Raw genomic sequence first — 23,579 nt, forward strand, 5'->3', positions numbered from 1 at the left:
TGAATACTATCACAATAAGCTAAATTTGCTTGTTCCTGGTTGTCAGGTGTTGTATGTGAGGGCGATGCAACCCGGGATTGTCTACGGAGCACTAACACGATGGGCATGAGTGCTGGCAAGCAACACAAGGGACGCATGCTTGAACCGTACAGTACAGGTTGCTGAGGTCATGACCTGTTCTCAATTCATTGGTCGTATGTTCAATTTAAGTTCCAATGAAGCTAAATGGGAGGTCATTTTACCATTCACGGATGGTGAGAATGTTGGACTTGACGTGCCGGCATGTCTGCAGTGAGCGACTATGGGTTGTTGTTGTGTTGAACCACAAACAGCGACTCCGATAATGACCTATCCAGTTTATACATGAGCCGAGAGCTGCTGCCAGTGTCCCGCGACAACCTGACATGTGCTCTTCAAGTTGACCTGAGAGGTGCCCCTGCTATCGGCAGAAGAAGTGGGTAGTTTATGAGCTGACCTGAGAGGTGCCTCAAGGCAAATTGAGATGTCCAATTGGCTGGATCACATATCTTCTGGAGCACCTTTCAGGTCAACCTCAATTTGGGCCACTGTTCCAAGCGCTAGCAAGAGCACCTCTCAGGTCAATTCAAGAAGCACCTGTCAGGTTGTCGTGGGACACTGGGAGCAACTCTCAGTTCATATTTGGGCCGGTGCAATTAGGCGATCCAGCCTCGGATGACCTGAGATATGCCATCTATCACACTCACGACAACCAGTAATTAAAAAATGAGTACTAATTCTCTCATTTATTGGGACCCAAATACATGTCTGCAGCACAGTGGCTGCGTCGCTTGCTAACAAGAATGTTTGTTCCATCACTCTTTTGGGTGAGACCATTTACAATACACAGCCAAGCTGAACCTTTCTCCGATAATCCACCATTGTGAATCTTTATCCCCCACGCAACCATCTTGCGACTTCCGATGGTGGCTGGATGAAAATGACGAGTGCCAAGCGACCCGGCCGAAAGACCAAAACCTCGGCCGATCAAAGCACCAATTGTGTTACACTCGCATCACTTCACTTCACAACTAACATGGACAAGCTCAACTCAAATATGTAAATTTCCTGGCCTCGAAAGGCATGAATTGTAATAAATATGTACCAAGTAGCCCATTATATGCAGCTAAAAGCCCCAATCCTTTCTCAAATCCCCTCACTATGTTCTACCATTATCGTATGTCGTAGTCATTCATGAAATCGCTTATTTGGGGAGCGAAGCAGGAGCATAAGACTGATCAGGCTTGACAATCTTGGCACCAGCAAGCTGCTTGTCGGTGTAAGCAGGCCAGATGATCTGACGCTTAGAGTTGGACACGACAGAAAGAGTGGTGAAGCCGTTGTCGGCGCCAAAGACGTCGCTCCAGCCAGAGGTGACGGTGAAGTCGCCGCAGGTGGTAGGGCCGGCGGAGCGCTTCTTGGAGGCGCCGGGGCCCTTGACGTCGTGGCGGCATTCGTAGGGCTTGCCGTTGCCGGTGTCGATGCCGAACTTCCAGTTGCAGATGGAGTCGTCGGAGCGGCAGTAGCGCTTGGCGTCGCGGATGGTCCATTGGGGGGCGGCGGCCATCATGTTGACAGCCTTTTCCTCAGCGGGAGCAGCTGAGACGCCGGCAGCGGCGATGAAGGTGAAGACGGCAGCGGAGAACTTCATGTTGGATGTGTAGAAGAGAGATTGGTTGGTTGTGGTTTGAGTTGAGTGTGTGTGAAGAGTCTTGAAGATGTGTGAGAGTGATGAGGATGAAAAGAGACGATAGAGGGAGAACAGAGGTTGTTTATATAGATCTCGAGTACAGTGGGCACAGTTCAACCCATCGATAAATCATGACGAAAGAGTCCAAGCTACGTGAGAGCTATGCCATGTCATGCAATAATGCCACTATTCTGACAACAGCCCAGCCTCGGCCACCTCCTAGTCCAAGCAAGTTTACGAACTAGCTCCCACCGGAAAGCTACCAATTACTACACAACAGCTCCCTGCATTCGGTCCTCGTGGGTGAAGAGGAACACGAGGTGATCGACGGGGATCTCGTATTCCCCCATCCACCACCACAATCAGGCGATCGATCACTCAACTTTTGTTCACTTCAATCAGGTACATCTGCATGTCGCAGCGGGAGTGGCGTATAAAAAAAGTATAATTATGCATAAAACATTAACTTCCACCTTTGAGCACGGTTAACTTGGTTAAATATCGCCCGTGTAGTTACTCTGTGCTCTCTCGTGTAGCGACGGATACTTGGTCTCTGCTTCGGGTTATCGGTGCCGGGTTTAAATTGCCAAGTCGGACACCCCGCAATTCACCACTGTCATGCCAAGCAAAGAAAGAATTATTCCCATAGAGCTAGTCCATCCTTCTGTCTTGTTATGTCAACGTCAGAGCAGTGGAGATGCGAACCAAACAGTTGTCAATCAGCACTATCCCTCAATCCGTATTAACGCGAGGGGCCAGACAAACACACAGATATAAGCTTCAATTAAGCAAATCCTTCCTTCACCGACAACTCCCCAGATCCAGACCTGAGTAGACTGTTTTCTACGCCATAAATAATGCACTCTTAAGAGAAAACAGCCCAGAAAAGCTGATATCAAAAAGGCACAGAGGCTGCTCAGTGTGCATAGCGGGGTCTAGCGTCGCTAAGAATAGAAAATGGAACCTTTCTAGCGCATTCTGGGAATGGGGACAGACCTAACATTGCTCCCTGCATTCAACATATTTTCTCGTATAACATCCGTTTTATTCTCACCGTTTAATTAACGTCACGGATACAATGAATGTCTTTTTCATTGGCGGGGTTACCACGGGTACTCTCGTATGACTACCAAGTCCAAGATGCACATCCATATAGAGCAAAGACAATTGTACCCTTGCATGTAAAAGTACCATCATCCATCCCTTCAGCTCGTATCCTTAGACCTGCATCCAACTAGCTGTCCATCACGGTGATAGTCTGATATGTGCATTAGAAGCAAACTTGCCAAGGACTTTGTCATCATTGATGGAACGTAGCGAGGTAAATGGAGCTGATCTACTACTCACCTTAGGGTAAGCTAACTTGGCAATTGAACAACTCTGCCATAGACATGAGCTGGCGAGACAATCATCTCAGCCTAACAGTACTGCCCATAGATACATGGCCAACCCGTTCATAATGCACTCAATTAAGTAATGCTATAGTAACATTTCCATGCAGAAATAGGCATCTTTACTGCTTCGCCTTTGCTTACCAGCAATTCCCCCGCAGCTTACTCTTCCTTAGTGATGCAACTTCGATCTTCTCAATGCAGGGATCTCGCGAGTTACTCAATCGGGCAACCTCTGCATTCCATTTAGAAGGATCAACATCAGCACTACCTCGGATAATCCAAATGACATCAAGCGGCGAATCATTCTCGCTAAATCTTGCAACGTGACATACGCGAAATGCAAAGCTGGAGGAATACGCATGCACTGCGAGATGGTGAAAGTATTGTCTTTAAAGTTGTACCACCGAATACACTGCGCGATGCGGCGTGATGGATGGCTCAGCGTTCTTTTGTCAGGCGCGGTTCCGCAAGATAAGATAGCAAGAGAGAAATTAATACACGCCATGTATGCAGTCCATTTTTTTACATTTTTGTATCGCAAGCACAAGAGCTCATTTAGCTAAACTACATGCCTCATAGACTAAATCGTAGGTAAGACATAAATTCGTCAAATCACAATACTCGCCCATCCTTTCCCTTTCTTTTTCGTGTCCAAAAATGATCTAACCCTTCTGGCCACCTGTGGGGACCTTGAACAGCACAGCTCGGCCGTCGGGGCCTTGGCCGAGAGCCTTGTCCACGCGGTAGTAGCCCTTTCGCTCAAGCTGGAGGAAGTCGTTCTCCTTGAGCTCGGCGATGCTGGCGTCGACAAGGGCGTTGGTGAGGGTGGCGCTGTTGTCGTTGAGGAAGTCGTCCAGGTTGTCGTCCTTCTCGAGAGTATCCTTGGTGATGAGCGAGCCAAACTCCCAGAGCTCAGCCTTGACGAGGTTCTCGGGGTCGGCGGCGAGCCAATGAACCTTCTTGCTGGTGGTCTTGAAGTCACCGGCAAGGTGGAGCTCGAGGTTGAGCTCGTTGATGGGCGAGGCAGTCTTGTTGATACCTCGGACGATGGCGTTACCCCAGCTCATCAGGGTAATCTCCTCGTTGTCATCGAAAGAAGCAACGTCGACCTGGTCTAGGAGGAGCTTGGGTCCAAAGGTAACCTGCTTGGTACCGACGTCAGGGTTCTTGACGTGCTTGGGCCTGTCCTCCTTGTAGGACTTCTCGGGGCCTCCAGTGATGGTGACAGTAACAGCATCCTTCTCCTCAATGGCCATGTATCGGGGCACAACGGGGTCGAGCATTCGCTTGTTGATGGCCCAGATGGTGGTCCAATCCATGGTGACGACGTTTCGGCTAGGACCCTGCTTCAACATGAACTCGCGGAGAGCGGGGACAGTCAGACCACGGCGGATGATACCACGGACAGTAGGCATACGGGGGTCATCCCAGCCACTGACACGTCCAGTGTCGACAACCTTTGTGAGCTTTCGCTTGGAGAGGAATGTTTGGATGAAGTTGATACGGGCGAAATCCCACAGGTGGACCTGTCGGAGGTTCAAGGCCTTGAGGAACCAGTGGTATTGCTCGTTTCGGTCGGCATACTCGGTCGTTCGGAGGGCGTGGGTGACTCCCTCGATGGAGTCAAGGATAGGGACGACGAGATCGTATGTGGGCTGAAGGCGTTAGTAGTTGTACATATTGTAGACAAAATGGTGCTTACGTAGATGTTCCAGGTCCAGCCTGTTCGGTGGTGGGGGGCGGGCTCTTCTCCCTTCCAGTTGGGGAATCGGAAGATGACGGGGTCTCGCATGGAACCGTTGCTCGAGTCAAAAGCAATGCGTGCGCGAATGCAGTGCTTTCGTCCCAGGTCGGTACCAGCCTTCATCTCTCTGAACATGGCCAAACTCTCCTCCGCAGGGCGGTCACGTCGCTTGCTGGCAAGGCGGTTCTTTCGGTCGGCGCTCTGGACCTCGGGGTCGGTATCATCGGCGTAGGCGTTGCCGTCTTGGATCATCTTCTCGGTCAGGTCGTAAATCTCCTGGAAGTAGTCACTGGAGTGGGTGACCTTGTGGTACTTGATGTCCATCAGCTCGAGGTCGTGGAGGATAGCATCCTCAAACTCCTGCTTCTCCTTGGCGGGGTTTGTGTCATCGAATCGAACAATAAGCTTTCCGTTTCCGTCGGGGGAGGTCTTTGCGAAGTAATCGTTGAGGAGAGCGGCCTTGGCGTGACCAATGTGAAGGTAACCACTAGACATATGGGTTAGGCTGGTGCTAAGTAGATGAGAAGACGTTTAACTTACCTGGGCTCGGGAGGGAATCGAGTGACAACACCGTTCTCAGTGTTGGAGAGGCCAATGTTGTAATTGGCACCTCCAGAGCGCTTCTCCTTTCCGGCGTTGAGCTTCTCGTTAAACTCGGGGTGTGCCTCCTCAATCAGCTTGAACCATCGGGTGATGTTGGTGTAGGCACCCTTTCGGACAAGGCCAATGGCAACCTTGTTGGTTCGAAGAGCAGTCCAGATCTTGCCATCCTCCTCGCTCAGAGTGTAGCCGTTGAGGTAGGTTCGGAGGGTAAGGTGCTTGTCGAGCTCAGCAACAAGAGGTCCAAGGCTCTTGAAGTCGGCAGCGCCGATCTTCTCGGCGTCGAAAGTCATGACGGCGGTATAAAAGGCACCAGAAACGAGTTTGAACAAGATCTCGTCTTCGTAGTGTAATGTTGGACCGTTGATCAAAACGTGATCTCAATCGTTAGCAAGGTTCAGGTGGTCCAACCGATGGAGGGGTCAAATTCTTTGGCGGGGTGAAACTGAGCCCACCGATGACTCAAGAGGCACGTGATGTGTGAGATAAGATAAGGGAGATAAGATTGTGATCAGTTTTGTGATGATGGATCTTGAGCAAGAAGGGAAAGGATTGACATGAGGAAAACACATTCTTTGATGATTTATTTATTTATTTTATAGCTACTAAATGAGAATGATTGTCAGGAGACGCAATTGTAAAGTCACCCTATCATGATCTTATTTATTGCGAAGCCGGACCAAATCTCAGCATTGACCAACAGTGTTGACTCATGCTACGGTCACTAACAAGAAGTTTTTGTATTGAGAAGAAAGAAAGATTGTCTGAGCATTACATATTATCACTTCTAGAACACAAAAAGATTAAAATAATTCTAAGATCTACCCTAGACTCAGTCTGCATCTTGCATTCAAAGCTTGACCTATTCATCTGCCGGTCCAAGACATAGATCTGCATCTCGGATTGTTACACTGCACCGATACCCTAGAGACAACGATCCCGGTGCTTGGTTCCGTGCCGTTTGTGATACTGTAATCTCAAAGATAACGTTAGATCTATGCGCCTAGAAAAAGCTTGGACAAGAAAGTGATGTCAAGTTCAATGTTTTGACTAATTGAAAAGCCTGCCACGTCATGACCTTGTCCAAGGGAATAGTCTATCGGGTCGGATCCGGGAAATGTGGAGACACTTCAAGAGACGGCGCCGGGCGGGGCCTTGACGGACTCCGATAGAGATGTTTTTGCTTGATAGCCAGCCTTGACAATGACGTTCAGCTGTTGGTTCTCATTCGTAAAGAGAAATAATTAATTCCCTCTCCTTTATGCACAAGCATGTAAAACAAGACGCGTGTGGCCAACACGACAGTGCAAATCAGGAGAAATAAATATGCTGTACAACGGACCGTTTAAGAAACCCGTCGATACATGATTGGTTGCCCTAGGTACATCCTCTAACCGGTTCAGGGGATCTAGTCTCCACTGCCGACGTTGGCTGGGACTCTAAATTTACCGAGACCTCGAATGCCCCCAGCTTTTTGCAACGACATGTCTTGTGAGGCTCCCTTGTTTTACAGACACTTGTTTTAAGATCATCCAGGGTTTTGTATTATTTTTTCTATTGACCTTGTGTTTGAGATTGATATCAATGCTGGTATTCCCGACTATCAGACCATCATCTCGAGGTCTACCATGCTTGTTCTTCGATTATACCAGTCCTCTTTATAACAAATACAGCAAAAAAGACCAACCAACGCCAAATTATATAACCCATACCCATTATCACTTCCATCATGCCTCCATCTTCTCTCTTTCCGGCGATGAACTCCCATTACTACCATCCGTACTCGTATATGTAGGACTTGCCATATCTCTATGCTCATAAGAGCTATACATCAAAGACTTTTGCACACAAGTACATCTCTTGAGAAGTTCTTCGCATCGCTCAAGTCGTGCGAGGAGTTCTTTTGTAGGTTTGCGACGACTCCGCTTGGGAGCTGGTGTACTTGGGATGCATTGTATTCCTGCCTGTAGTAGGTTAGTTACTTAGTTCCACCATAGTCTTTATACTAGTAGTAGTAAGTACCTTGACACAAAATGAACACGGGCTCTTGCGGTCGCACTTCTTCTTGCGTTGTTGGCACAAAACACAAGCTAGAACTCGCGGCGGGCGTTGCTGATCAGAAGCCATGGTTACTTTCGTTCTCTCTGGTCTGGATCAATGATGACTGCATAAAACGCTTTGTTTGGAAGCGAAAAGAAGAAATGTCGTGATAAGATAGTCAGTCCCAAGTCTCTCGGTCTTGGAAGGCAAGATGGGAATCCGAGTAACGGGACAAACCCGAGTATTTGCTTCAATCCTCTTTACACTGCAAATCTCTCGACTATCACTTCGGGTAGCCTACTGAACCCGATCAATATCCACTCGGGGTCGGGAAGTCGACGGAATCCGTGAGTTGGTGACCCGCATCCCACACCCCTTTCGGTTCGACGGAGATCACCATCTATCCGGCACCTTTGTATTAAGAAGCTGCAACAGCCTGCCAGCGGTATTTTTGCATCATATCATCTTTCATTCATTATTACTATTGATCTATTTATTACCTGAACCTTTCTTTTGTTCTTGTTTAATTAATTTACCTATCTACTTAATACAATAACCCAAACTACTAGCAACGCAGACAGATATCTGTCTTGCAGCGCAAACATAATGGCCCTCCCCGAGGCAAACATGAGCTCGACACGCTCAGAGCAAAGCAGTCGCAGCCACGACACAATCGTCGGCAATGAGCAACCTCACTCCGAAAAACCTGCCGCTTCCGCCCCAGGCGACCAGATGAGTTCAGACGACGAAGATGAAGGCCCCCAGACCGAAGAGATGATCCGACGACACTCTATCGTTAGAGATCTCGCCCGCAACTACACAAACACTTCGCATCACTTTACCGGTAGCAGCGCCGACCTCTTCAACGCTGCCGACGCAAACTCCCCTCTCAACCCCTCCAGCGAGAACTTCAACGCCAGGGCATGGGCCCGCGCCATGGCCAAGACAATGGGTGAGAACGGCTCCGGCTTTCGTCAGAGCGGTCTCTGCTTCCAGGACATGAACGTCTTTGGATACGGTGCCGAAACAGATTACCAGAAGGACGTCGGTAACGTCTGGCTCGGACTGCCCGACATGGTGCACCAGATGATCTCTCCGAATGCCAACAAGCGCAGAATTGACATTCTTCGCGGCTTCGATGGTGTAATCAACGCAGGAGAAATGTGTGTCGTCTTGGGCCCCCCTGGTTCAGGCTGCTCCACGTTCCTCAAGTCCATCTCTGGTGAGACCAACGGTATCTATATTGATGACAGCACCTACTTCAACTACAACGGTATCCCTGCTGAGGAGATGCACAAGAGCCACGCTGGTGAGACCATCTACACAGCCGAAGTCGACATCCACTTTCCCATGCTCTCGGTAGGTGACACGCTCACCTTTGCCGCCCGCGCACGATGCCCCCAGAACCTCCCACCCGGTATCGACCACAACCTGTACAGCGAGCACATGCGCGACGTTGTCATGGCCATGTACGGCATTAGCCACACCATCAACACCCAAGTCGGCGACAACTACATCCGAGGTGTATCTGGAGGTGAGAGAAAGCGAGTCACCATCGCCGAAGCGACGCTCTCCAACGCCCCCTTCCAATGTTGGGACAACTCAACCCGTGGTTTGGATTCAGCCAACGCCATCGAGTTCTGCAAGACGTTGCGTTTGCAATCCGAGCTCTTTGGACAGACTTGCGCTGTCTCGATCTACCAAGCACCCCAGACAGCGTACGATCTCTTCGACAAGGCCCTCGTCATCTACGAAGGACGTCAGATCTTCTTTGGTCCCGCCGACGAAGCAAAGGCCTACTTTATCAACCTCGGCTTCGAATGTCCCGACCGTCAAACAACGCCTGATTTCCTTACGTCCATGACTGCGCCATCTGAACGCGTTGTCCGTCCTGGCTGGGAGAACAAGGTCCCACGCACACCCGATGAGTTCCACGCCCGTTGGAAGGAGAGCCAGCAGTACCAGATTGTCCGCGCCGAGATTGAGAGCTACAAGAGCCTCTACCCCCTCAACGGTTCCAGCGCCGACGCCTTCCGCGAGAACAAGCATTCCGCACAGGCAAAGGGCCAACGACTCAAGTCCCCCTTCACCCTGTCGTACATGCAACAAGTCCAGCTTTGTTTATGGCGAGGTTTCAGGCGTCTACTTGGATCGCCAGGTGTAACCATTTTCCAGCTCATTGCCAACACGGCCGTTGCATTCATCGCCTCGTCACTCTTTTACAACATGAAACCTGAAACCGGAGACTTCTTCAAACGTGGCGCGACTCTGTTCTTGGCTGTCCTGTCCAACGCTTTTGCCTCTGCCCTCGAAATCTTGACCCAGTATTCTCAGCGGCCTATCGTCGAAAAACAAGCTCGCTATGCCTTTTACCACCCCTCTGCTGAAGCGTTCGCTTCCATCCTTGTCGATATGCCCTACAAGATAACAAACAGTATTCTGTTCAATGTCACGCTGTATTTCATGACGAATTTGAACAGAGATGCTGGTGCATTCTTCTTCTTCCTTCTTGTCTCCTTCATCATGGTCCTCGCTATGTCTGGTGTCTTCAGATCCATGTAAGTCAATCTCACCTATCACACTGTGAACCATCACTAACAGTTACAGTGCTTCGCTGTCTCGTACCCTGTCTCAAGCCATGGTTCCAGCTTCGCTTCTCATCCTGGCCCTCGTCATCTTTGCAGGCTTCGTCGTTCCAGTGGATTACATGCTGGGTTGGTGTCGCTGGATCAACTATCTAGACCCAGTCGCCTACGGTTTTGAGTCCCTCATGGTGAACGAATTCTCTGGCCGCAACTTTACCTGCACCGCCTTTGTCCCGAATGCTCAGATTCCCGGTTACGCCGACGTTGGAGGTCTGAACAGGGCTTGCTCAACAGTTGGCGCCATCCCAGGTCAGAGCTACGTCAACGGCGACGCCTACATCAACCTCGAGTACAAGTACTTCCACGCTCACAAGTGGCGCAACGTCGGTATTCTCATCGCCATGACAATCTTCAACCACGTCGTCTACATCGTCGCCACCGAGTTCATCTCCGCCAAGAAGTCCAAGGGTGAGGTCCTCGTCTTCCGCCGCAGCAACATGCCCTCCAAGGCCAAGTCGGACCCCGAAGCCTCATCTTCCCGCCCCATCCCCACTACCGAGAAGAACAACAACGAAGTCGCCAACATCCAGGGTTCCACCAGTGTTTTCCACTGGAACGACGTGTGCTACGACATCAAGATCAAGGGTGAACCACGACGCATTCTCGACCACGTTGACGGCTGGGTCAAGCCCGGAACACTCACAGCCTTGATGGGTGTGTCGGGTGCTGGAAAGACTACTCTTCTCGACTGTCTCGCTGATCGTATCTCTATGGGTGTCATCACTGGTGAAATGCTTGTCGACGGCAAGATCCGCGACTCCTCGTTCCAGCGCCGAACAGGCTACGTGCAGCAGCAGGATCTTCACTTGGAAACCAGCACCGTTCGCGAGGCTTTGACTTTCAGCGCTCTTCTTCGTCAACCCGCTTCCACGCCGCGTGAAGAGAAGATCGCCTACGTTGATGAAGTTATCAAGCTGTTGGACATGCAAGAGTACGCAGATGCAGTCGTCGGTGTCCTCGGTGAGGGTCTCAATGTTGAACAGCGCAAGCGTCTAACAATCGGTGTTGAGCTCGCTGCCAAACCCCCTCTACTCCTCTTCGTCGACGAACCTACTTCCGGTCTTGACTCGCAGACATCCTGGGCTATCCTCGATCTCCTGGAGAAGCTGTCCAAGGCAGGTCAATCTATCCTGTGCACCATCCATCAACCGTCAGCCATGCTCTTCCAACGCTTCGATCGTCTCTTGTTCCTCGCCAAGGGCGGACGCACAATCTACTTTGGTGACATTGGCAAGAACTCTGAGACTCTGACCAACTATTTCGTCAAGCACGGCTCTCAGGAATGTCCCAATGGCGAGAACCCTGCTGAGTGGATGCTTGAGGTTATTGGCGCAGCACCTGGTTCCCATACCGACATCGACTGGCATCAGACGTGGCGAGACAGCTCCGAGTACCAAGCTGTCCAGACTGAGCTTCAGCGCCTCAAGGCTGAGGGTAGTGCCAATAGTGTTGATCAGAAGAGTGATCCCGAGTCGTACCGCGAGTTTGCTGCGCCCTTTGGACAGCAGCTTCTCATCGCCACTAAACGTGTCTTTGAGCAGTACTGGCGCACCCCCTCGTACATCTACTCCAAGGCTGCTCTGTGTATCCAGGTTGGATTGTTTCTCGGTCTTGTGTTCCTCAATGCTCCGTTGAGTCTTCGAGGTTTGCAGAACCAGATGTTTGCTATTTTCCAGATGTTGACTGTCTTTGGTCAACTGGTTCAGATGCAGGTAAGTTTTTACTCTAGTCTCTCAATGATGAATGCTCAACTAACTGACTGCCACAGATGCCTCACTTTGTCACCCAACGATCCCTCTACGAAGTCCGCGAACGACCCTCCAAGACGTACAGCTGGAAAGTGTTTATGCTATCCCAGATCATAGCCGAGATCCCTTGGAACACCCTCATGTCGGTCTTTTTGTTTGTCTGCATCTACTACCCTGTCGGCTTCAACAAGAACGCCGAGTTCGCCGGTCAGACAGCCGAACGCGGTGGTCTCATGTGGCTGCTCATCTGGCAATTCCTCATCTTCACGTGTACCTTTGCCCACGCCGCCATCGCCATCACCGACACAGCTGAAGCAGGTGGTAACTTGGCCAACGTCGTCTTCATGATGTCGCTCTTCTTCTGTGGTGTTTTGGCGGCGCCCGATAAGATGCCCGGCTTCTGGATCTGGATGTACCGTGTTTCGCCATTTACCTATCTCGTGTCGGCTATTCTGTCGACTGGTATTGCGAATGCAGAGGTGAAGTGCGCGGCGAATGAGTTGACCACGTTTAATCCCACCAACGGAACCACCTGCGGAGAGTATATGGATTCATACATCAAGGCAGCTGGTGGTTACTTGACCAACCCCGATGCTACCTCGGATTGCAAGTTCTGCACCATCAAGTCCACCAACGTCTACCTCAAGGCTCTTAGCGCCAGCTACGATGACCGCTGGAGAAACTTTGGTATCGGAATGGTGTACATTGTCGTCAACATTGTTGGCGCACTGTTCCTGTACTGGCTTATCCGCATGCCCAAGAACAAGAACAAGAAGAAGACGGCATAAACAACAACTTGAGAGCTCGCGCTCTTTCTGCCTCACCTTCAACTTCTCTTCACTTCTTTTTTTTTTACTTTACCTTTCGTATCTTGGATATTTTGGACACTGGTTTGGAGATTGTTATAGAGTGGAGGAATTGTACTTAGAAGCCGCATTAATAGAATACAAAATCGGTGCTTGCTTGGATATATTTACGTCCTTTCATGAGTCACGCGTTAGTTATTATAGCATGCTTTATGGAATTTATTGGGATTAATTGAGTGGCTTGTTGTAATTGATGACTCTTTGTGATTGAATACTCCGTCATTGCCTTTGTTTCCGACATGTCCTTGGTAGCCGATATTACCGACTTTGCCGTTTGAAGTTGGGGATGGAGATGATGCTTGATCTTGGAGGGCACCTGAAGTGGATTGCTAAGCAGCCAAGTCCCCCTCATTTGAAGTTCAGTAGATCGCTCAAGAAAGAAGTTAGTGTATTGATGGTGAAGCTGTTGTGAACCAGTCCATGTGCAGCGCCTTGAAGGAGTTGGAGTTGACGTTGGTGAGATGATGTCAAACGGACTTGTGTCAGCGCCAACAAGCATCCATTTCTTTCTACATTTCCAATTGCAAGCCCACAGCATAAGTAAGCAATACCTGATTGCTCAATACATCCAGATAAACATTAATTGATCTACAAATCTCAATGCAACCCCCTCCTTGATGCCGACCCAATGGCCGATCTAGCCGACGCCGATGCCGCACATCGGAGGTTCAACCCCGTCTTAACCCCAGACTCTGTAGATCCAAACTAGTCCTGTACATAAACCTCGATAAACCCTTTATTTCTATTTCTGATGCTCTCATAATTAGTATGCTCAATTGTATCGTCTACAGTCAAAATGGCTGATACATCAGATAGCGTTTCCGCCACTCTACGCGACAAAGAATCCCAGGATGAAAAGACTAGAGACGACGCCGCTTCAACACAAAGCCAAACAAACGATGAGCAAGATCAATGTTGCGACACCATTGAAGAACCCCCGGATGGCGGTTTACAAGCTTGGTTACAGGTAGTAACAGGCCATCTCGTCATGTTCAACTCATGGGGCTACTTTATCAGCTTCGGCATCTTCCAACCACACTACGAATCCGAATTCTCCCTTCCACCCTCAACAGTCTCATGGATCGGCAGTCTCCAAGTCTGCCTCATTTTCTTCATCGGCACATTCTCCGGCCGTGCTTTCGACGCAGGGTACTACCGCACCGCATTAGTAGCAGGCCTCTTTTTACAAATCCTGGGTATCTTCATGACCAGCATCGCCACAGCGTACTGGCAAGTCCTTCTCGCGCAGGGAATATGTCAAGGTTTAGGAAACGGCATCTTGTTTGCGCCGACGATAGCAAACATGTCTACGTACTTTACTCGCAAAAAGACAATTGCAATCTCCGCTGCTGCTTGTGGTGCTGCCACGGGCGGAATGGTGTTTCCTCTTATTGCGCAGCAGCTTCTTCCCAAGATTGGCTTTCGGTGGACGGTGCGAGTGATGGGATTGGTAGTGATTGTGGTATCTTCGATAGTTCTGTTGCTTGCTAGGACGAGACTTAAAGCGAGAAAGGCTGGACCGCTTGTTGAGTGGGCGGCGTTTAAAGAGCCTTCGTACGTGTTATTTGCGGTGGCTATGTTTTTTACTCTGTGGCCGACTTGGATCTCATACAACTATGTAAGTTTCACTAGTTCAAGAGGTCAGAGATAGAGACTAACGAATACTCAGGCTCGTCAATACGCAACAGACAAACTCGGCGGTTCAGCCTCAGACTCATTCCTCATGCTCATCGCCATAAACGCAGTCGGAATCCCAGGCCGAATGATATCAGCCTTTCTCGCCGATCGCTTATTCGGAGCAATCAACGTCTTTATCCCCACCATCTTCTCTGCCGCATTGTGTCTATACATGTGGTCACAGGTAACCACGCTCACAGGCGGTTTCGTCTGGGTGAGTATATTCGGCTACTTCGGCGCCGCAATCCAGAGTCTTTTCCCCTCGTGCTGTGCGAGTTTGACATCGGATTTATCTAAAGCTGGGACGAGAATTGGAATGATTTTTACGATTATTAGTTTGGCTGCTTTGACGGGGTCGCCTTTGGCTGGGAAATTGATGCAGGTGACGGATGGGAATTATTTGGCGGCGCAGATTTGGGGTGGGAGTAGTATGATGTTGGGAATGTGTTTGTTGTATGCTGCTAAAAGGGCAGTGGCTAGACAAAAGTTGGCAGAATAGTATTGAACATATAGAATAGATGAGTAGTAAATAATTATTTTGTATACCCAGACATTCAATACTTGGTGCTGGCTGTAGTATTGTGCTGCTCTACCAATTGCATCCCCGTTAGAGAGGACCCTGACGTGATAACCCAGTGGGTAGCAGAAAAGTTGGCCTCCTAAGTCTTAGGCGATAAAAATAAGTAGTCTAAGAAGCATAGTCTAAGTGGCCTAAGCTGCCCCAATAATTTTGTCTTTTATGCTCCTAGCGGTCAATTTTTCTGGAACCCTGAGGATAACCACTAAAAAATCATCACCACCAAAACTGCTCAGCTCCAACACAATCACTCTTCCAAGCATGTCCCCAACACCATGGATATGTCGATCCTGCACAAGAGCATTATCACGTCCTCACATACGTCAATTTATTCGCTTCGCCACGAATGGTACACCTACCTCCCTACCCCTCTCTGCCCTCCCAGCTAACACCTCCCCAGATGCATCACCCCTCCTCGCTCCAGCCCTCCTCCAACGCGCCCAATCCCTAACAACCGAACACGATGCCCTCCAAAAGAACCTCAACTCCTCCTTCGACTCCACCACCGCCAAGCGCGTCGGCGAACTCTCCCGCGTCGCAGAAGCTCTAAAAGCGCTGGAAAAGTCACAAACTTCCGTCAAAGAGCTAAAGCAGATGCTCGATGATGCAAGTCTGGATCAAGACCTCGCCGCTATAGCTAGAGACGAACTCTCCTCCGAGACAGGCCAGCTCGAAGCCCTCGCCCGCAAACTCTCCGCTAGCTTGACGCCTCGCCATCCCTTTGCCGATTTCCCATGCATGCTCGAGTTTAGACCGGGGCCCGGTGGTCTTGAGGGGAGATTCTTTATGGATACACTGTTCAAGATGTATAAAGGCCTTTGCATGCGCAGAGGATACAGACATACGGTCGTCAAATACGAATTCGCAGACGGCGCAGGCGATTCATCTTCTTCCGCTGGCGAAAACCCCCTCCAGGAAGCCATTCTCGAAGTCCACGACCAAGGCGCCTTTGACATTTTCCGCGGCGAAGCCGGCATGCACCGCGTGCAACGCATTCCCAGCACCGAAACAAAAGGTCGGGTACACACCTCGGCCGTCGCAGTCTGGGTCCTCCCCTCGTTCCCCGAAAACAGCGCCACGAGCATCGATTTCGAAGACCCCGAGAGCGACTTTTACGTGAACCCGCAAGAACTCAAGATCGAGACGATGAGAGCGCGTGGCGCAGGAGGACAGCACGTCAACAAGACGGAATCCGCCATTCGCATGACACATTTACCTACCGGCACCACGGTTTCGATGCAGGATCACAGATCGCAGCAGCGCAATAGAGAAGAAGCGTGGAAACTTATGCGATCCCGAATCGCAGATCAGAGACGAGAGCAACGTGAACAAGAGGCATCACAGTTGAGGAACAGCGTTTTGTCGAAGACGCAGATTACTCGTGGTGACAAGATCCGAACCTACAACTACAACCAGGATCGATGCACCGACCATCGCGCTGGTATTGATGTGCACGGCTTGCCGAATGTACTCGAAGGTGGTGAGAAGCTGGATAAAATCATGGACGGCGCAAAGGATTGGTTGGTTAGCAAGGACATTGAAGTTCTCGTTGCGGAAGAAGACGCAAAAGAGAAGGACAAGACTAAGGGAAAGAAATAGAGCTGTACAATTGTAGCATAGCATGACTTGTATATTATGACGTACAGAACCCGCTGTAAGATAGAATTGCCAAAAGGGATATCATGCTACATAAGATGGCATCGGTGCAAAAAAACACGATATCCTCCCAAATGCGCCATCCTTCATACCAATGTTTCCATTCCAATTGATGCCCGCCAGTATGTCAAGGCCAAACGGCGAAAAGTGTCGTTAATGTCTTGCGCGTCGCATTAATAAAGCATTAATAAGTTCCTCATATATCTCTCACATTAAACCTCCCAGAACAACCTTTCCAATCGTTGCAACCTCGGTCTTGACATGGCTTCGGCTCTGCTCTTCGAAATCCCGGACGAGGCCTTGGACTATAATCTTGCGTACTCGGGAATCCGCTTTCGTAAACAGCTCAGCAACGGGCGCTGAGCAATCTTTCGGTGAAGGTACCAGGGCAAGAAATCTCGTGTAGCAATCGATCAAAACATCGCAGAGCGTCGCAAATGTCTCAAAGTAATCGGGATCGAACGGCAAAGATGGCGTCAGCAGATATGTGTACTCCTCGCCAGGGAGAAGATCCGTTTCGGAAGCTGCAAAGTTCATCACAGACGGTGCAGGCCCCCCGGCAGATGGCATGGGAGCCATCTCGTCGACCAGGGGGTGCATGTCAGCTGCTGAAGTCGAGCGGCGCGATTTACCGCCCGGGCGACGAAACATGCTGGGCAGACGGGCGCGGGTGAGGGATGCAGCGGTGGATGACTCGCCGTGGAGTTGCTGGAAGGAATCGAACTCGGAGAGAAGGGAGTTTAAACTTCGGAGGAATTCGATCGATGTGGAGGAGTAGAGGTCGACGATTGTGGGGAGGGAGAGGCCGAGGAGGAGGTGGTTTGTTGCTTTTCGGCCGAGCTTTCGAGCGTCGAGGGAGGGCATGCGGCTGAGGTCGGTCCTGTCGAAGAGATATGTCTTGAACCAGTATATACGGCCTTCGTGGCTGTTATGATATTAGCTTCGACACAGGAGTTTGACATGTCGATTCTGCACATACGCTTTCCGTAGATACTCGAGCGTTGCTATGCGCTTGTTGGCAAGCTCTGTGATGTGGTAGTACATAATACTCGCTTCATTCTGCTGCCACATTCCCGACGTTCCAACAGCGCCATTTGGCATAAAGCCCAAAGGCGTACTCGGTACCCCCCCATGAAGGGTCGTCGACCCCGTCGCGCTCCGACTCAACATCTGGTTCTGTAGATCTATAGGCGTAGCCGTTGCTTCGCTGTCGGACGGTCGCGGCGCAACCTTTGCAGCAGCAGAGAGTGCGTAGTCAGGCAGAGCTGGCGGCGCGGCAGCATCCGTCACGTAGGCGTTTGTTCCGAGAGAGCTTCCGCGACGGCTACCGAGGGAGGCTTTGCGCGAGAAAGAAGCCTTGCGGTCTTTGGGGAGGATGTTTGTGTTGAGAGGATCGAGGGAGCCTTCGCGGGTGGTGGGACGGGAGGAGGAGTTGTTGGAGGAGAAGATGGATGTTGAGAAGATTGGCGCGCCGTTTGAGTTTGGTTGTTTGGGCGCCATTGTGAGAGGAGAGGAGATTAGCTATACGGCTCGAGGTGTGCGGCCGTGGGTTCAGGAGGCTGAGAGAGGGAGGGGTCGGGGGAGTGTGTGATCGGCAGTGGAGGTTGAGAGGATTGCAGCGTCGTAGATGTCCTGGGCTGGGCCGGGCTGGATTGTTGTGTCGTTTCTGTAGGCGTTGTGCGCCCCCCAGATTGTTTGATTCAGGAATGTTTTGTTTTGGGTTTTTGGGTTTTGCTTTTTTCGGCTAAACAGATCTCTCTATGAAATCGTCATTAATATCGATCGTCTTTGAAGAAGGTGGTCGTGGAGGTGAAACGAAGCGAGGCGAGACGAGGCGAAGTATCCGGGTTTGGATTAGATTGGGAATTGAATTGAACCCCTGGTTTCGTGTTGGAATCCATGGATGAGATGCCGAATCCGGGTTGGTGTGCATACGGGAGGAAGATTAAAGATCCAGGGTAAGATCCACTATAAACACGTGGGACCTAATGCGAGTAATTGAAGTTTATTATTTAAATAGGAATTAATAAAGAATAATTCTGTTTAATTAATGCTTAAACTTACTCATAGGAATCCTATTAATATCGTGAAGGGGTAAGTGACCGATGAGGCCTATCTAAAGTATAACGTAAATGTGGCATCAGGGTTCAGTTTCATGATAAGCCTTGCCGGCAGTTGAACAACAAGAATAACGTTCAGTAGTAGGTATCATAAAACGGCAATGGCTTGATATCAGATTGCTAGTTAAACCTTTTTAGAATGTCACATACAGAAAGTCCACCAGTAGCGTATCATACAGTCATATAAACAATACAATACTTCCTTCAGTTACTATAATATCAATTCATGTATATTTCTTGTTTCATTAAAAGTTACTCATCCCATCTCATCTAATTCGTATATCATTAGCTTAATCAACCACAAAATCTCCTCCCTCTGTAAACTCGCTGTGCATACTAAACACTTCAAACTGCGCAGCCAAATCCTTTACCTGTCCACCGCCCTGTTTATTAACCTCTAGATCGAAATCCAGCACAAAACTCCCAAACGTCTCTTCCTTCTTTTCCGGCTTTGGTCGTTGTCCTTCTAGAGCACGCATGAGCCTGTTCGCCTCGACGGCTGACATGCTTCCATCGCGTAGAGCCATGGCTAGTAACCCCTTTCCAACTGGTTCGAAAACGGGGAAGCAGGCGCCTAGATCTTGACATGCTGCGAGACATACCGAAAAGTAAAAATACCAGTTGGCGTTTCTGTCAGTGTTGTTCTGCTTGTCTTGGTCAGTGATGATAAAGTCAGGCTGTATAGTTTGGTTTTGAAGCGCTGCGTCGCGGATTATCGTGTTGCTGACATGCACCACTGCTGAGCTTAAAACACTGAGAGAGTGTGCGTGCGGGTGATGAAGACGGCTAATCAGGATGAGTCGTTGGAGCTGGTTTATCGAGGCGCGTAAAACTGCCTTTGGAGACTCGAGAGAAGCAGGGTCAAGTTTCTCATTGTTGGGATCCATGATAAAAGGATGGAAGATATTCGTGATGGCCACATGTACTAGAATGCTATTCAAACATTAAAAATAAATCTCCTCGAAAATGTAAGACTTAATGCTTACTTGAACGCCAGCACATGGTCAGACATCTGACTTGGGTTAATAGATGACATCTCTGGCGGCAGAGAGTCAGTAAAAGACAAGATCTTTTGATACTTTGCCTCGACAAAAGCCAGAGGAATCCTCATGGTCCCACCATGCTGCGCAAAGTAAACAGCCACAACCTCTTGCATGATAGTCCACAGCTCACACAGCGCTTGAAACGTTTTGCCTGTATAGTCAGGTATGAAGTGTCGAGGCCAGTGAACTGCTAACCTTTCATCGAACATATCTTGGTCATTTCTACCAGGAACGGGAAACATGGGTGGGAACGTGATGGGTCTCGTTGGGACCCAGAAGGAGTTGAGTCTGGGTGAGGGTTAGCACTGGAGTAGAGTATGGAAACAAATAACTTACGTGAGGTAGCTGTATGCGCCCCAGGCTGTGTGGGCTGTTGCACGCTTCACATCAGGCTCCATAGCTTCAAACGACGCTGCATTTTCAGGTGTATGCCGCACGCCAAAGAGCTTCATCCGCTCCGCCATGACGCGCCCATCGTCGAGAAGATCCTGACTATCAATATCTGATCTCTGCAGATGGCAACTGACGCTTAGCATGAGAATGGCAGCTACATTGACAAGCGAGTCGGTCGATCTCTCAGCGCGCCACAAAACACCAGCGTCTCTTACAAAATCTTGACTCAGGGCGCCGACTGTTTTGTCAACTACCGAGTAACCTTGCTGTAGGTGGATCAAACGTCAGTTTAGCGTGGTGAGAGTGGGTGGCAACTTACACAGGCGTGGGCCAGAAGGGCATTCACTAGAAATGAGGAGCAGTAGTCATGGCGATGCTCGACGAGATCGTGTATGAAAAGGTTGGGGTCGAAGAAGCCGAAAATGGTGTGGTTGCTTTGGAGGTAATGGGAAATAGCACTGGCAGCGACTTGGTCTTGGATGGATACGCCGGTCCAGTATCCGATTCGCAATCTGTGTAGTCTGTCGTCACAGTACGTGTCGCGATGGGGTCCGACAGACTCTTCCTCTTGTTTAACCGACTGGGTGCTGGGTGTAGCATGACTATTGCTGGGTGTAGCGTGGCTATTACTAGATGATGTCGAAGGTGACGTGGTGTCAGACGGAGATGAGCCTTCAAGTAAAAGACCCTGACCCTGGGACGATCTCTGAACAGGTCTCAACCGGGGATCAGCGCTCAAAGAGGCAAGGTCCAAGGGAAACAGGGTGGGATACGCCATGCGATGCCGCACCGTCAGCTCAAACTCGAGACTTGATGATGTGGGCGGGGATATGGCCTGGGCAGTCCGTATAATAGAAGGCTGGTGCCTCCCATGCATACTGCCCTGCAGCGAAGACAAGACATCGGCCAGGTTACTCGCGCCTCTCAACTGGCGATGAGCAGCGAGGGCTTGGTCTTCAGGCAGGGAGAGCAGCAGCTCGAGAACATCACGGTGCTCCTTGAGCTCCCTTTCTACGTTGGACACATGGTCGACGCTGTAGACACAGGTGGTGCCCCATCTCTCACACTTTGAACAGCTGGGTCTTTTTCCGTCGCACTACAAAGACAGAGGCGGTGGGGTCAGAAGAGAAGGGCAGGTAGTAAGTAGTACATAAAGAGAAACTTACACGGGCTTTTTTGACACGGCAGTTCTCACAGGCATTGGGCCTGTTGGCACGTCTCCGCTTACCAACCCGTTTATCTGGGTCTTGACCGCCAGGGCCTCCCGAGGTGTCGGGTGCGGGAAGGATGGTTTGGTACTGAAACTGAGACTGAGGACTCATGGCTGAAGTGACGTTATATGATCAGCCCGTCCAAGGGCCGATACCTATTGAGCCCCCCTGGACGCGCCGGTAGTTTGTTTACTGGGGGGTACAAAGGTACCGATGACGGGACCTTGATGGTAGGTAGCACAAGCTTGTGTGTGGTAGTGTGCTATACCAAGAGCAATGAGAACTGGGGTTTGGCTATGTTTCGTGTTGCAAGTGCGTGCAAGGGGAGCGGCCGCTAAAAGCAAGATACGTTACGATAACTCGATCGTGGAGTTGACAAGCCTCCCTGAGCATCGGATCCGGCCAGAGGAGACAGGTTGAGATTTTCCGAACTAGGACCTGATTCGTTGGAACTGTTGCTTAGGCTACTTTTTGACAGGAGCTGAGGCGCTTTACTATAAACGGCAATATGACTGGGTAAGTAATTCCGGGTTTAGATACTCCGTGATATATGTAGCATCACCAAGTTGAAGATATCAGTCCGGGGCTGCGGAATTAGGGCGTATTTAATGGCTTTTATAAATCACCTATCGGAGTATTTACAGCGTGTAAATCACTGCGACGTCACTCTGTTGTAATGGCTTGTCAAAGCTCTAGGTCTAGATCCAGGGACGCTAAAGAAGGACCCCTGTATTTTTGAGTTTACCTTTAGCAATTGGTTAAGAATATGGAACTAAGTTCAAACGGCTACCTATATAACATCAGATATAGATGAGTTGTTGAGGTTCAGCTTCTGGGGTGACTGATATGAGTGCCTCTCTCTCTTTTAACTGAAAAGGTATGACTAGTCAGTAAACATGAGTTGTATACTGAAAACCAAAAGGTCACCGGTTAAAGATATCCGATGCTATGGATCTATCACCAACGGTAAATACCGAGTATCAGCTTGCCTTGCCCATAATCATCTCAGACTATCAAGATACAACTCAGCAACAGCCACCAGAACCACAAGCATGCTCATGTCCATGTCCATTCTTCGCATCCCTCTCCCTTAATCCTTCAGCCTCATGAGTCACACAACTAACATGAAAAAGGTCCAACTTCAGCATCCCCTCAATACCCGTCACTAGGCTAACGTTCTCCTTGAACGGCTCTGTCTCACGAAACTTCATATGAGCGTCGACACTTGGCCATCCGATAAACGCAGTAAGCATCACACCTGAATTGCTCTCGTCACCACGAATCGGCACGTCGTTCTCTACGCTCCAGCCGTAGCTGATGCCGCGCCAGTCTGGTGATGTCTTGAGAGCTTGAGCGGTGAATTTGTCCAGACGATGGGTCGCTGCGGCGCGAGCTGAGGGGGAGTAGTCTGAGGGGAAGAATGCGACGAGGACTTCTGTTACGGGAGAACTAGCCTTGTCGAGGACATCTTCTGGAGGAAAGGGGTTAACAACAACATGTCTGTTCATAGACTTTTCCAAATCAGCCAGTGGTTTGAGAGATTCTATAACACGAGCATGTTCACTTGTAAAGTCAGCACAGCACATTTTACATCATTTACCATACTTACGGGGTCTTGGGGTAATTCTTATGATCCTCCAGTTTATCCCAGTCCATAAACAACCATAGCCTGGAAGGATTTTCAATCTCGAGACTGGTATACACTTTTCGTGCACCTGGTTGTCTTAGTACCGTGTCGATGATATCTTGGTACGTTTTGGCTTCGGGGGAATCGTCAAAGACGTTTATGCCTTGTTTGAGAGTGACGTATGAGAACTCTGTCACGTTGCTGGGATTTGAAGCCATTTTGAATTTTTGAATTGGTCAGATAAGGAAGAAAGATAGTTGTGATATGAGATGGTTATCATGTTGGGATAGGAGGGGTAAATGTGATGTGAGTTGTTGGTGGGGTCAATACACGTGCCCTTCCTTTCATCCGCATGGGAGAATGGAAGGCCTAACGGAAGGCCTCGTTTTTGATAGTCAAAGTCAAAGCAATTGTTATTAATGAGAATAAGGCGAACGATCTTTGCTAAATCTAATATTTGATTTCAGCTTTGACCTTAACATGACTTCGGTAACTCTGTTATCTAGGCTGATATACGAATGAACACTGAT

General features: G+C 49.6%; 10 protein-coding genes across 10 annotated transcripts; 4 read left to right on the plus strand and 6 right to left on the minus strand.

The window, feature by feature from the left end:
- Nucleotides 1–99: 99 nt before the first annotated feature.
- On the plus strand, nt 100–737 carry FGSG_12228 (uncharacterized protein; the record flags this gene model as incomplete). The annotated part of the gene is given in 4 exon segments (XM_011322698.1): nt 100–151; nt 153–291; nt 333–454; nt 547–737. Coding segments are annotated over 4 exon segments (504 nt in total).
- Nucleotides 738–796: 59 nt separating this feature from the next.
- FGSG_04583 (uncharacterized protein) lies at nt 797–1,791 on the minus strand. The gene has a single exon (XM_011322699.1). The coding sequence runs from the start codon at nt 1,667–1,669 to the stop codon at nt 1,223–1,225; it is 447 nt and encodes a 148-aa protein (XP_011321001.1). The 5' UTR covers nt 1,670–1,791; the 3' UTR covers nt 797–1,222.
- A 1,842-nt stretch (nt 1,792–3,633) lies between these two features.
- Nucleotides 3,634–5,739, minus strand: FGSG_04582 (uncharacterized protein; the record flags this gene model as incomplete). The annotated part of the gene is made up of 3 exons (XM_011322700.1): nt 3,634–4,757; nt 4,805–5,333; nt 5,387–5,739. The coding sequence occupies 3 exons, from the start codon at nt 5,737–5,739 to the stop codon at nt 3,765–3,767; spliced, it is 1,875 nt and encodes a 624-aa protein (XP_011321002.1). The 3' UTR covers nt 3,634–3,764.
- Nucleotides 5,740–7,173: 1,434 nt separating this feature from the next.
- On the minus strand, nt 7,174–7,573 carry FGSG_04581 (uncharacterized protein; the record flags this gene model as incomplete). Its single annotated transcript, XM_011322701.1, has 2 exons — nt 7,174–7,410; nt 7,469–7,573. The coding sequence occupies 2 exons, from the start codon at nt 7,571–7,573 to the stop codon at nt 7,174–7,176; spliced, it is 342 nt and encodes a 113-aa protein (XP_011321003.1).
- A 519-nt stretch (nt 7,574–8,092) lies between these two features.
- FGSG_04580 (uncharacterized protein) lies at nt 8,093–12,667 on the plus strand (the record flags this gene model as incomplete). Its single annotated transcript, XM_011322702.1, has 3 exons — nt 8,093–10,044; nt 10,094–11,843; nt 11,900–12,667. 3 exons carry the CDS (start codon nt 8,093–8,095, stop codon nt 12,665–12,667), a joined length of 4,470 nt encoding a protein of 1,489 aa, XP_011321004.1.
- Nucleotides 12,668–13,541: 874 nt separating this feature from the next.
- FGSG_04579 (uncharacterized protein) lies at nt 13,542–14,851 on the plus strand (the record flags this gene model as incomplete). The annotated part of the gene is made up of 3 exons (XM_011322703.1): nt 13,542–14,363; nt 14,415–14,636; nt 14,759–14,851. The coding sequence occupies 3 exons, from the start codon at nt 13,542–13,544 to the stop codon at nt 14,849–14,851; spliced, it is 1,137 nt and encodes a 378-aa protein (XP_011321005.1).
- A 409-nt stretch (nt 14,852–15,260) lies between these two features.
- Nucleotides 15,261–16,598, plus strand: FGSG_04578 (uncharacterized protein; the record flags this gene model as incomplete). The annotated part of the gene is made up of 1 exon (XM_011322704.1): nt 15,261–16,598. One exon carries the CDS (start codon nt 15,261–15,263, stop codon nt 16,596–16,598), a length of 1,338 nt encoding a protein of 445 aa, XP_011321006.1.
- Nucleotides 16,599–16,862: 264 nt separating this feature from the next.
- On the minus strand, nt 16,863–18,155 carry FGSG_04577 (uncharacterized protein; the record flags this gene model as incomplete). Its single annotated transcript, XM_011322705.1, has 2 exons — nt 16,863–17,580; nt 17,635–18,155. 2 exons carry the CDS (start codon nt 18,153–18,155, stop codon nt 16,863–16,865), a joined length of 1,239 nt encoding a protein of 412 aa, XP_011321007.1.
- Nucleotides 18,156–19,757: 1,602 nt separating this feature from the next.
- Nucleotides 19,758–21,533, minus strand: FGSG_04576 (uncharacterized protein; the record flags this gene model as incomplete). The annotated part of the gene is made up of 4 exons (XM_011322706.1): nt 19,758–20,106; nt 20,155–20,477; nt 20,531–21,307; nt 21,378–21,533. 4 exons carry the CDS (start codon nt 21,531–21,533, stop codon nt 19,758–19,760), a joined length of 1,605 nt encoding a protein of 534 aa, XP_011321008.1.
- A 910-nt stretch (nt 21,534–22,443) lies between these two features.
- Nucleotides 22,444–23,309, minus strand: FGSG_04575 (uncharacterized protein). The gene is made up of 2 exons (XM_011322707.1): nt 23,032–23,309; nt 22,444–22,985 (listed from the first exon to the last, which is right to left on the minus strand). The coding sequence occupies exons 1-2, from the start codon at nt 23,265–23,267 to the stop codon at nt 22,448–22,450; spliced, it is 774 nt and encodes a 257-aa protein (XP_011321009.1). The 5' UTR covers nt 23,268–23,309; the 3' UTR covers nt 22,444–22,447.
- Nucleotides 23,310–23,579: the final 270 nt, after the last annotated feature.

This window comes from Fusarium graminearum, chromosome 2 (genome assembly GCF_000240135.3).
Source record: "Fusarium graminearum PH-1 chromosome 2, whole genome shotgun sequence".
Lineage (NCBI taxonomy): Eukaryota > Fungi > Ascomycota > Sordariomycetes > Hypocreales > Nectriaceae > Fusarium > Fusarium graminearum.